A 13,004-nucleotide genomic window follows, 5' to 3' on the forward strand; every position below is an offset into this window, starting at 1 on the left:
TTTTTTTCTCTTTCACATAAATATTTATTCATACACAAATATAGGATTTCTTTCTTCTGCATTTTTCCAAAATTTATTTGATAGCAAACTTAGTATATCCTTAATTCGTTTTTAAATAGAGTGTAGACCTCTTTCCATGTCAGTACATACGAAGAAATCTATTTTGATAACGAAAGCATTTCCTAGTATAGCTGTAGCACATTAGTCTGCTTATCGCCTGGTAATAAACATTTTGGTTGTTTCCAGTGTTTAGTTATTGCAAACATTTGGCATTATAATATAAGCATCATTTTATAGGCCTATGATTATTTTCCACTCAGTAAAGTATGTTACTAAAGAAGTGAGAAAGTAGGAACTTTCCAAAGTCAGCCATTTATCTATAATCATACATTTCTATAATTAGTAGCCTAGCACATTGTAATAAGAATTATGGAGACTCATGTGTAGGATATCTCTTTATATATGGAGCAGCCCTAAACATAGCTTTTATTTTGTATTGGGGTCATTTGTGGCTAGTTTCCTTGTAGGAATTTGCTGCAGAACAGAGGAGATCTTTCGGCTGTCATAATGTGTCACCTCGATCTCTTCATGAGCAAATCAATTACTGGGGTTTAGGCAAATCTAGTATACTAATGACAGACTAACCGGATCAGCCATGGTTCTTTTCGTTTTACCTTGTTAGGCCATAGTCTTAGATATTTATGAGTGAGCCTGGCTTTTAGAGCACATTACTTTAAAAAGCTCTCCGTGGCATTATTTTAAAATTAGGAAGGAAGGGAATGCCGCTTTGATGACGTGAAAAATTTGCCCAGATCGCCCGGATTGCCTGCTACATGATAAATGACGCTCCTGGCCACATGTTTCAGGATTTTGAGTACTCAGGAAGAATTCTTACAATGTGATTATGGAAACAACCGATTTCCATAAGTGTAAATGAGCATGCTTATTAATGGGGCCGCAATTGCCTATCGCATTCAATCACATTTCTAACTAGCAACGAGAATGACTGTTTTGCATGATGTAGTGTTTACACAATTACGGTTGCATGGCAGAGCTTGCTGTACTAGAGGCTTTGGAAGGAAGCATATGCGGTCCTTTTGCAGGTAATAAAATGGAAAATCCAATTTGCAATTGCAGAATAAGCCTCTGAGTGATATATGATCTTCATAGCAGCATCGGTCAGAGGGTCACCGCTAATCACGGTGCTGCCTGGCTTCCCTAGTGGCCTGAGCCTTTTGGCTGAGGAGTGAGCAAAGTGAATCTGTGTCTGGGAGCCAGCCAGCGTGTCCGTAGATGCACCACTTTCTAGCTTATTAGATGCTCTTTGTCACAGTGCTTAATCCTGCTGCCTGATCCTTGTTAGAACACCGCCAGAGTACCGCTCAGCCTTCTAATAAAGGGGATGGGTGAGGGCTCCCTGCTCGGTGCACCGAAGCGTGCGGCGTCAGGGCGATTGCGGGCTGACTGACAGCGGGGCGAGATGCCTCCCGCATGTTATTACTTAACAGGGAGCCCACCTCCGACAGCTGACAGACGCGCTCTGCTGTGGCAGTGGTAACCTGTTGCTAGGCCGAGATGAGCCGGGTGTCATCTTTTCACACAGAATAATGGCCAGCTTTACTCTAATTACATTAACCCTCTTCTGAAATTGCTGCTTACCCCCCCCCCCCCCGCCAGCAGCAGAGTGTGACAGGAGGACCTAGGGACAAATAGCTTGCTGGGAGGATTAGGGCGCCACGGAAACAGGTATCGTGTTATCCACTGATGACATCAAGTTGAAAAACAAAACAAGCATGTCCTAGTACACCAAGCCCCGGTTATCACTCCGGAGAGACACCGCTCCGTTAGGCTCACGCAGTTTCCGTCTCTGTCATCCGTAATAGTCTCCTCCTTTAGGGTTTGCTGTGGACGTTAAACGTGGTTTTCATGGCTCTTTGTTAAAAAGAGAGAACAGATGCAAACACGAAGCTATTTTCTTTCCACTAGGCTCCCCCATTCGTGTAGCTCTGCGAAGCACCTGCGAATTTGATTTGGTAGCATTGTTTGATATTCAAATAAATGCGGGTGGGGGAGGGTAACCCAGACCCCACGCCCCCCCTACCCCCGCCAGATGTGCAGATGGGTTGAACGTAATGTAAATGGAGATATTCATGAGTAGCTCACGGTCCTTTCTGTTTACCCGGACTTTCAGACATCAGTGTGAGACTCCTTTTCCCCAAAGGGAGCATGTCTAGCTCTCATCCGCATCTCCTATGTGCTCCAGTTAGCAGACGTCATTAGCAATCCCCGATGTCTCTCCTGTCTCCACTGACAGCACCTAAATAGAGACATCACTTGGGATTGACAGATCTCCAGGGGGCTAGAGGCTTCAGACAAAAGGGCCCAGAGAACACGGCTGACCTTTCCTGGCATTATTCCCCGAGGTCTGTCTTCCGCGAGTGGCAATCAGGGAAGAGCATAAGAACCTCAGTACGTTGTTTTCAGAGGATTACCACTAAAAAGACTGCAAGCCCAGTAAGAAGCTGTTAATAAGTTAAAAAGAGGCTGTGTCTATTCCAAAGTGGATTTGCAGGTTGTCAGTAACTAGAAAGCAGGTTGTTCCTGCCCCCAGTAATAAGCACCTATATCTTATGTTCAAGGACGGTGCATTGAAACCAGCTTTGCTCATAACATACCTGGGATTCTTGGCGCAAGCCTTGGAACTTGGCAGAAGGGAACTTGTGATGCATCCCGGAGAAATAAGAGAGTCTCCTCCTATCATTGTCCTGTGTGACTCAACCGGGGCAAATTTGGACTAGCTGAGGCTTGTGTGTGGTGTCTTTCCCTGGTCCACAGTGCTCTCATGCTGACTGAAGGTCCTGAAGATATAGCATAGTGGGAAACGCTCTGTGCTCCAAACATAGCCACCTTCCCTCCTCCTCCCACTCTTCTCCCTAAAGTAAAAAATAAGTCATATTCCTGTGAGCCTCATCTTAACCAGCGGTTAAGAGGAGAGGAGTCCAGTGGAGTCAATTCATGGTAACGTGTCTTGGGTGCTTCTTCAACAGAATAAATTTCTGCCAACTAGAAATTTAGACTGTATTTCTCAATAGGATAACCAATTTGGGGGGGACAAGGAGGCACAGTATTTAGGACAGAATAGCCACTCACAGGGAGATCCCGTTTGCCTAGGAGTTAGTCCACTTTCTAAGGCCATAGATATGCAGTGTATGCTTTTTGTGGCTTCTTGCTTTTTCTCATCTACTTTGGAATACATGTATTTTTCCAAAGGTCTCAGTGTTTTTATTTCATAGTTGATTCCACGCTGATGTCAGTGGACAGGGCTTAGAGGCTGGAAGGTGATAGTATGTACTCACAGGTTGTTTCTTGAATGTGTTGAGCGAGGCTTGTTCACCTCCAGCACCTCCATCCCCAACTTACGGGTGAATTGCTGTGTACCATGGTTACTGTTGCCTGGTACGTAACCCCTTCCCCTCAGTGGTCATGCTTCCTGAGAACAGTGGGCATCGTGCCATGGTGCATGTAAAATATGATGTGTCAGAAATACAGACTCGTTTTTAAATGGATGACTTCTTTCCCGAAATGTGTATTGTATTCATTTTTAGGAAACAGGGAAATTGAAGAAAAAGAAATAATAAGGGAATGATATGGAAGAGAGGACATATTGAGTACAGCAAACTAGATACTAAAAGGAAGTAAGGATTATAGAGCAATGTAAACAAGAGGTCAGTTTCATTCTTGGGAAGCTGAAAACCACTTCCCCAAATAAAGGTAAAAACAAAAACAGATCAAGGGCAGCCCCTTGCCAACAGGATCAAACCCAGGTAAGATACTCAGCTAAACAGAATATGTACAACCGTTGGGTTTTCATTTGCCCCAGGCAGCTTTCTGACTCACAGTTGAGAGAATCAAGCTTATTAATTTCCCAAGTGACTGAATATCTGACTAATAATGTTTAACCATTAAGATGAGGAAATTGACAATATTGGTAATCTTGGAGAGAAATGGATCTGCTTATTTTTGTTCTTAACACCAACAAATTCTTAGTAGCTTTGGTAAGATCATGATGAATTACTCCCTTCTAATATCAGTATTTAGTAATATCTGTTTTCTTTAAAAACATTTTGTGAAATTGTAATCATTTTTCTTGTTTTCATTTTTCGGAATAGTTACAAGTCCATATAACAGAAAGAGGAAAGATTCAAAGTACTTGTTCTTTTGTTTTAAGAAGAAATACTACATCATCTTCCTTGTAACAATTTTCTGGTATCCATTCATTTTCAATGCTCAGATCATCTAAGAAATGATTTGCTTTGTGGTATACTTTCATCCCAGAATATGTTTTCATTATTCTGTATTATCAGCTATGAATAAATAGGCAATAGAGCCTCAGAACAGGACAGACATATTACTTTATTTTGGTTGTTTCTTGGGAAGAATAATTGTTGGGTGTCTAGGTTTGAATAGCTCCAGGCTGTGGACCAGAAATCTGAAAAGAGACTTGCTCAATAGGACTCTCAGGGAAAGGCCTCCACATACCTCACTGCTGCTTACCTTCTCTTTCCCTGTCTCTCGCTTTCATAGGGGAGCACGTTCTAGGAAGCTCTTTCACACATTGCCTTTTCCATTTCTGAATATATGAAAAGAAAAAAAAATAGATTCAACTGATCAGTAGCAGATGATATCTAGATGAGGGGGTGCTTGCTGCCTTCAGCACCTCATCCTGATTGATCTACATTGAGATGTAACCTGTTAGCTTCACCACATGCTGTAGAAACTACTGAGATTTGGGGTCAGGTTCAAATCCCCACACTGACATTTTCTGATCTTGGACATATTAGTTAATTTCCCTGAGTTTCCATTTCTTCACCTATAAAACGATGTTAATAATTGACCTTAGAGATTGCTGGAGAATTAAATAAGGAAATGATTTTTTGTTTTATTTTAAAACATTAATTTTTGCTACGTGAGTACCTCACGTAATGCTTAAGTCAGGTCTCTTGCTGTGCCCATCACCAGAATAGTGTTCATTGTATCCCATAGGTAAGTTTTTATCCATCAACCCTCCCCTCCCTTCCCCACTTCTTGGTTTCTCATGTCCTTTTATATTGCTTTATGCCCATGTGTACCCATCATTTTGCTCCCACTTATTAGTGAGAACATACGGTGTTTGGTTTTCCATTCCTGAGATACTTCACTTAGGACAAGTTGCTGTAAAAGACATGATTTCATTCCTTTTTATGGCTGAGTAGTAGTGTGTGGGGGGGTGTGTAGGAAAGCTGTCCGGAAAGTATCCGGCCACATACTATGTTCTTGTTATATTAATTTGCATTTCTCTGATAATTAATGATGTTGAGCATTTTTTCTTATATGTTTGTTAGCCATTTGTCTGTCTTCTTTCAAAAAACTTTAATGTCTTTTGTTCACTTTTTGATGGGGTTGTTTTTTTCTTGCTGACTTGTTTGATTTCTTTGTAGATTCTGGATATGAGTCCTTTGTTGGATGTATAGTTTGTGAATATTTTCTCACATTCTGTAAGTTGTCTGTTCACTCTATTGCTTATCTCCTTTGCAGTGCAGAATATTTTTAATTTAAGTCTCATTTCCTTATTTTTGTTGTTGCTGTATTTGCATTTGGAGTCTTAGCCATAAATTCTTTGCCTAGGCCGATGTCCGGAAGACTTTTTCCTACATTTTCTTCTAGAATATTCATGGTTTCATGCCTTAGATTTAATTTTTTTATCCACCTTGAATTAATTTTTGTAAATGGCAAGGTATACAGATCCTGTTTAATTATTCTGGATGTGGCTATCCAGTTTTCCCCAGTGCCATTTATTGAATAGGGCTTCCTTTCCCCAGTGTATGTTATTGTCTGCTTTGTCAAAGATCAGTTGGTCATAGATAGATACTTTTATGTCTGGGTTCTCTATTCTGTTCCATTGGTGTGTGTCTCTACCTTTATAGCTGGACCATGCTGTTCTGGTTAGATAGCCTTGTACTATAATTTGAAGTCAGGTAAGATGATGATCTCCAGATTTATTCTTTTTGCTAACGATTGCTTTGGCTGTTCTGGCTCTTTTTTGGTTCCAAACAAAGTTTATAATTGTTTTTTCTAGATCTGTGAAATATGATGCTGGTAGTTTGGTGGGGATTGTGTTGAATCTGTAAATCATTTTGGGTAGTATGGACATTTTAACAATGTTGATTGTACCAGTCCCTGAGCAGGGGATGTTTTTCCATTTGTTCGTGTCATCTGCAATATCTTTCCTAAATGTTTTATAGTTCTCCTTGTAGAGATCTTTTATCTCCTTGGTTAAATATATTTCTAGGTCTTTTATTTTTTTCATAGCTATTTTAAATGATATTGAGTCCTTGATTTGCCTCTCCAATTGACTGTTGTTGGTATATAGAAATGCTACTGATTTGTGTACATTGATTTTGTAACCCGAGACTGCTGAATTTATTTATCAATTCCAGGAGTCTTTTGGTGGAGTCTTTGGGGTTTTCTGGATACAAAAATCATATCATTAGCAAACAGGGATAGTTTGATGACCTCTTTCCCAGTTTGGATGTCCTTTATTTTTTTCTCTTGCTTGATTGCTCTGGATATGACTTCCAATACCATGTCGAATAGAAGTGGTGACAGTGGGCACCCTTGTCTTGTTCCAGTTCTTAGAGGGAATGCTTTCAACTTTTCCCCATTCGGTATGATGTTGGCTGTGGCTTTGTCATATATGGCTTTTATAATTGTGAGATATGTTCCTTCTATGCCTAGTTTGTTGAAGGTTTTTATCATGAAAGGGTGCTGGATTTTATTGAATGCTTTTTCTGCATCTATTAAGATGATTATATGGTCTCTGTTTTTGTTTCTGTTTATGTGGTGAATCACGTGTTTTGATTTGCGTATGTTAAACCATCCTTGTATCCCTGCGATGAAACCCATGTGATCATAGTGAATTACGTTTTTGATGTGCTGCTGAATTCAGTTTGCTGGTATTTTGTTGAAAAATTTTGTATCTGTGTTCAAAAGAGATATTGGTCTTTAGTTGTCTTTTTGTTGTTGTTGTTGTATCCTTTCCTAGATTGGGTATCAAGGTGATACTGGCTTCATAGAATGAAGTAGGGAGTTCCCTCCTTCTCGATGTTATGGAATAGTTTCTATAGCATAGGTACCAGTTCCTCTTTGTAGGTGTAGTAGAACTTGGCTGTGAATCTGTGTGATCTGGGGTTTTTTCTGTCAGGAGTTTTTTTTATTACGGCTTCAATCTCACTGCTCGTTATTGGTCTGTTCAAGATTTCTATTCATATTTTGTCCTAATTCAGCCTTGGGAAGTTGTTCATTTCCAGGAATTTATCCATTGCCTCTAGGCTTTATAGTTTGTTTGAGTAGAGGTTTTTGTAGTATTGGTGGATGACATTTTATATTTCTGTGGTATCAATTGTGATGTCTCCTTTTTCATTTCTGATTGAACTTATTTGAGTCCTTTCCCTTCTATTTCTGGTTAAACTGGCCGGTGGTCTGTCATTTTGTGTATCTTTTCAAAGAACCTTTTGTTTCATTGATGCTTTGTACTGTGTTTTTGGTTTCCATTTCATTTAGTTCTGCTCTGAGCTTTGTTATTTCTTTTCTTCTGCTGACTTTGGGGGTTTGGTTTGTTCCTCTTTATTTCCCTGAGATGTGACATTAGCTTATTAATTTGTGATCTGTCTTTTTGATGTAGACATTAAAGGCTATGAACTTTCCCCTTAGGACTGCTTTTTCTGTATCCCATAGATTTTAAAAGCTCGTGTCCACTTTGTCATTCAGTTTGAGGAATCTTGATTTCCACCTTAATTTCATCATTTACCCAATGATCATTCAGCAACAGTTTTTTAATTTCCATGACTTTGTGTAGATTTGACTGTTTCTCTTCAAATTGATTTCTTGTTTCATTCCACTGTGGGCTGAGAAGATACATGGTATGATTTTGATTTTTTTGAATTTACGAAGGCTTGTTTTATGGCCCAAGATATGATCGATCTTGGAAATTGTTCCATGTGCTGATGAGAAAAATGTGTGTTCAGTAGTTTGGGGGAAAAATATTCTGTAGATGTCAGTTAGGTACATTTGTTCTAGAGTCCTGTAAGCCCAGTGTTTCTTTATTCATTTTCTGCTTTGATGTTCTATCCAGTTCTATCAGGGGAGTTTTGAAGTTCCTCGGAATTGAGATGCTACTGTTTAATATCTTTGCTAAGATCTAGAAGAATTTGCTTTATGAAACTGGGAGCTCCATATATATCTTAGGTCATATACGTATTTAGGATTGTTATGTCTTCTTATTGAATTGCTCCCTTTACCATTATATAATGACTATTTTTGTCTTTTTTTTTTTTTTTTAACCATTATTGATTTTAAAGTCTATTTTATTTGATACGAGAATGACTACATCTGCTTGCTTTTGGTTTCCATTTGCTTGGAATATTTTTTCCATCCCTTTACCTTGAGTCTGTGTGTGAGTTCTTGTGGTTCAGATGTGTTTCCTGGAGATAGCAAATACTTGGGTTGTATTTTTTCTTCAATTCAGCCAGTCTATGTCTTTTAAGTGGGGCATTCAGACTGTTCATGTTGATATGTGGGCTGCTGTTCCATTCATCATGTTAGATGATACCTTATTGTTTTCCCTCTTATGCTATTGTTTTATAAAAGCTGTGAGCTATAACTTTTGGGTGTTTTTACACCGATGGGTATCTATTGTGTTGTTGTATGTATAATGCACTTTGCAGAATTTCCTGTATTGCAGGTCTAGTATTGACAAATTCCCTTAGTGTTTGCTTGTCTGGAAAAGTCTTTATTTCGCCATCATATATGAAACTTAGTTATGCAGGATACAAAATTGTTGGCTGGCAGTTGTTTGTTTGGTAAAATTAAAAATGGGTCCCTAAACGCTTCAGGCTTATAAGGTCTCTGCTGAGAAGGCTACTGTCAGCCTGATGGATTTTCCTTTATAGTTTAGTTATTGCTATCATCTTGGGGCTTGGAGAATTTTCTCCTTCATTTTCACTTTGGCCAGGGTGATGACTGTGTGTCCTGGTGATGTCCTATTTGCTGTGAATCTTCCCAGTGTTCAGTGACCATCTTATATCTGGATATTTGAATCCCTGGCATTACCAGGGAAGTTCTCCTCAATAATTCCCTAGAATAGGTTTTCCATGCTTTTTGCTTTTTCTTCTCCCTTCGGGATACCTATAATTCATATATTGGCTCATTTCACATAGTCCCATGTTTCTCTCTGTGATTATTCATTCTTTATTCTTTTTTCTGCACCTTTGACTGACTGGATTAGTCCAAAAGTCTTTTCTTCAAGCTCTGAGATTCTTTCTTCTGCTAGGTCTTGCCTGTTGAAGCTTTCTACTGTATTTTGTAGTTCCCTAAATGACTCTTTCATTTCCTTAAGTTCTGCTGTATCCTTTCTTATGTTGTCTATCTCTTTAGTGAGTTTTTCATATTTTTCATTCATGTCCTGAAATATTTTTTTGGTTTCTTAGTGTTGTTTTTCAACTTTCTCTTCAATTCCATTCATCTTTTTTACCATCCACATTCTGAATTCCATTTCTGACATTTCAACAGTTTCCTTTTGATTCGGGTGAATCACTGTGCATCTGTTATGATTCTTAGGGGGTGTCAAACTAGCTTGTTTATTTCATGTTGTCAGAATTTTTTTGCTGGTTTTTTCTCATCTGAAATGTCTTCTCTCAGCTTAGGGCTGATAGGTTTGCAGCGCTCCTGTTCTCCTTTGCTGGGAACTCTCCTACTTAGTGAGGAGGAGAAATTCCTAGATAGCACTTTTGCGTTGCACTCTGGAGAACTGACCCCTCGGGAGAGGGGCGGATGCACTGAGACCCCGTAACGCAGGTGTTCTCCTGCGTCCTCCCAATCCCTGTGGTTTTCACAGTCCAAGCTGATGCTGAGGGATATTCATTCAAATTGGTGGGTTGGTCCTCAGGTCACTGTTGTAAGCTCGGCCAAGTCCCTCTTCACAGAGACTAGTGGCATTACCTTGTCCAGCGTCTGTGCAGGTTGTAAGATCCTGGCACATGCCTGGGCATGTCACGGGACTGCAGTCAGCAGCAGGGCTGGTCGTGGGACCTTGGCGGGTGCCTAGGTGTGTCATGGGACCTTGACCAGTGACTAGGCAGGTTGCGGGACCTGGGCCAGTGCTGAGGACTCTTCATGTGAAAAGGTGGGTTGGTCTCTAGACCACTGTTGGAAGCTCAGGCAGGGGCCTGGGTGAGTCCCTCTCCACCGAGGCGGGCATTGTGGGAGATTGCTCTACCCAGGTCTCTCCACAGTGGTAGCAGTGGCTAGTTGGTGAGGCTACCTAGGTGGTAGCCACTGGTGTTAGGGCTGCAGGTATCCACTCCATCCAGGTCTTGGTGTAATGGCAGTTTGGGGTGGGAGGTGCGTCTTGTCTCTAGCAGGTCTGTGGTGGAGAGCTGGACCGCAGGCTTGGCATCACTTGGTGCCGCAGGGGCGTGGCCCACCAGCTGGTGCGTGGGGCGGGGGGGTTGTTCTGCTAATTGGCACTTGAGGTCACAGGGGCATGGCCTGCAGGCTGGGGTGCAACACCAAGAACAATGGCCTACCACACAGCATGTGGATCTGCAAGTTCATGGAGGTGTAGACCTCTGCTCAGCACCCAGGTTCATAGGAGTGTGGCCCTCCACACAATAGCACACGGTGGCATGGGCATGGAGGCTTGTTCCACTGGTTGGCACACAGGACCACGGGGGTTGAGGACTCTTGGTTTCCAGTCACGGACCTGTGAGTGCTGCAGCGAAGCCAGTCACCCTGTACACTGGAAGCTCTGCACCTGGGGGCTCAGAGTGTCATCAGCTGCAGCAACCCGAGAACCAAAGCCGGCAGGTCCCTGCTGAGCCTGCTCTCCGTGTCAATTTCACTGTACACTCTCCAGGAAGTTTCCGGATCAGCACAGAGGCCTGCAGTGGTGGAGGGGGCGCCTCCACAGGTCCATTGGCAGTATCTGCAGGGCAGTGTGTTGCCCTGGGGCACCCTCCTTTATCCCTTCCCCACGCCTAGGTGTCTCCCCCAGGTACCTTCTGATCCTGACGAGTGGAACTCCCTGTCCCATCTCCTTCACTCTGAGTGTCTCCCGTTGGTTCTCTGATGATCTGCCACGCCCACTCTAAGAGGGTCCTTCTGTAGGTGGGCATCTACTTGCAGTTCTTGATCTTCTCCTAGAGAGTGGCGCGCATGGGCTGCTTCTAGCCTGCCACCCTACCCACCCCCACAGGAAATGATTTTAAAAGTTAGTTTATAAACTAATTAGAGCTAAAGAAATGTTAGTCCCTATCATTACTATGTTAATGAGATTCATTTAGTGCTGATTCTGAGATGTGCTTATGCTGCTCGAGTAGTATAATAATAATTTTACTTGGGTAATATTCTTGTCTTGCTTCGTTCCTATTCTGCTCTGGTTGATGAAAAAGTGCTGTTGATGAGACTGGGCTTATTAGATCGAATAGGACAAGCAATGGAGCACATTGACATTGTCAGGATGGGATTTCAGGGAGGTTTCATGTTATTACTTATCTCAAACAAGTCATTTTTAGCCTCTGTAGCAAATACCTATAAAAATCCTTCCGGGTTTGCTTCCTTTCATCCACTTTCTCTCTCCATCCTTCCTTCCTTCTTCCTCCCTTTGGTCTTAACTTCTTGGGCTAGGGTCCTGTCACCAGCATTGCTTGTGGACCAGTGATGACTTGGCATAAGAAATTTTTAAAAAATCAGATGAGAGAAAAGGTACTTAGGCTTGTGCTGTGGTTACTAGGCAGGACTTCTAGATCTAATCTGTGTTGAATGCAGTGACCTTCACCTTTTGTTTTTTTTCTTCATCTTTTCAGGAAATTTGGATTTAACTGGTCAGAAGCAAGTATTCAAAGCTGAGAATAATCCCTGGGTTACCCCAATTGCTGACCAGTTCCAGCTTGGCGTGTCCCATGTTTTTGAATATATCCGTTCTGAGACATACAAGTAGTAAGTAGACTCTGATTTTCTAAAATAGCAGACTATAATTTTATGGTATTTATAACTATGCCATTTTTTAAAAAACGATCACATGACATCGTCCTTTGGGTGGCATTTAACACATAGCGCTTAAAAATACTCTGTTAAAAACCACATGTGGTAATTGTCTCTGTTATTTGTAGATAATTTTTAATTGACATTTTCAAGAGAATTTCTACCGACTTTGTTTAGAGAATTTTCGAGATATTAAATTAGTTGAATATTCATGGCACTAAGGAAATTCACCAGACATATTAAGATCAGAACATATTTTTTTTCTTCTGTGAATGCGAAGAATTACAAGTGTTTTGAACAAAATTGTTAAGCAGTTTATTTATAAAATCAATAGAGAGTACTAGGAAAGCATCATTCTATTATTTAGAAGCTTTTACTCTACTGAGATGATAATCTCTGTAAGAGAACAGGGGAAGGCGGAGTGGAGGAGGAGGAATCTGCCAGCTTAAAGTCACAGCATCAAAATGTCTCAAGTCCTCACTGCAGGTTAAGGGGCCTGCGTGGGAAAGTGTCCCCAGTACCTACCTGTTACCACCTCTGTGTTCTTCAGTGTTTCCAGCTTGGGAGGAATTCTGCCACCTCCCCCTGATTCTGTTACATCCCACTTTACCTAAGCTTTTGCAGCCCCCAGAGAAACTGTCATTTATCTCGATGCTTAACTGAACTCCAAAAGCTAAGACATAGCATGGTCTTAAGCATCTACGAAAAAGACTTGAGAACATCCATAGTTGGGTCGAATCTGATTTTGTGTCTGCCACCAACTGTTGAGAATTTAACATCCTAACTGTTGGAGAAAAGGTAGAGGATGATTAAAGGTCACAGTCAGTAAAGAATTTCTTTCTTTTTTTCTTCCTTTTTTTTTTGATATCAAAAAATGCCCTACACTCAACATAGCTCTCACTGAATCCGTGCTGGGCCAGTGAGTC

At 41.1% G+C, this 13,004-nt stretch overlaps 1 protein-coding gene across 1 annotated transcript in view; it reads left to right on the top strand.

Moving 5' to 3' along the window:
• The window catches only part of RSU1 (Ras suppressor protein 1), a 182,585-nt gene that overhangs the window by 93,078 nt on the left and 76,503 nt on the right, over nt 1-13,004 (top strand). The window contains exon 8 of the mRNA XM_012660931.1: nt 11,901-12,033. Within this exon, the coding sequence (XP_012516385.1) occupies nt 11,901-12,033 (133 nt within the window). The remainder of the gene's footprint in view (nt 1-11,900; nt 12,034-13,004) is intronic.

Source organism: Propithecus coquereli, unplaced genomic scaffold (genome assembly GCF_000956105.1).
Source record: "Propithecus coquereli isolate 6110/MARCELLA unplaced genomic scaffold, Pcoq_1.0 Scaffold69, whole genome shotgun sequence".
In the NCBI taxonomy this organism is placed as follows: Eukaryota; Metazoa; Chordata; class Mammalia; order Primates; family Indriidae; genus Propithecus; species Propithecus coquereli.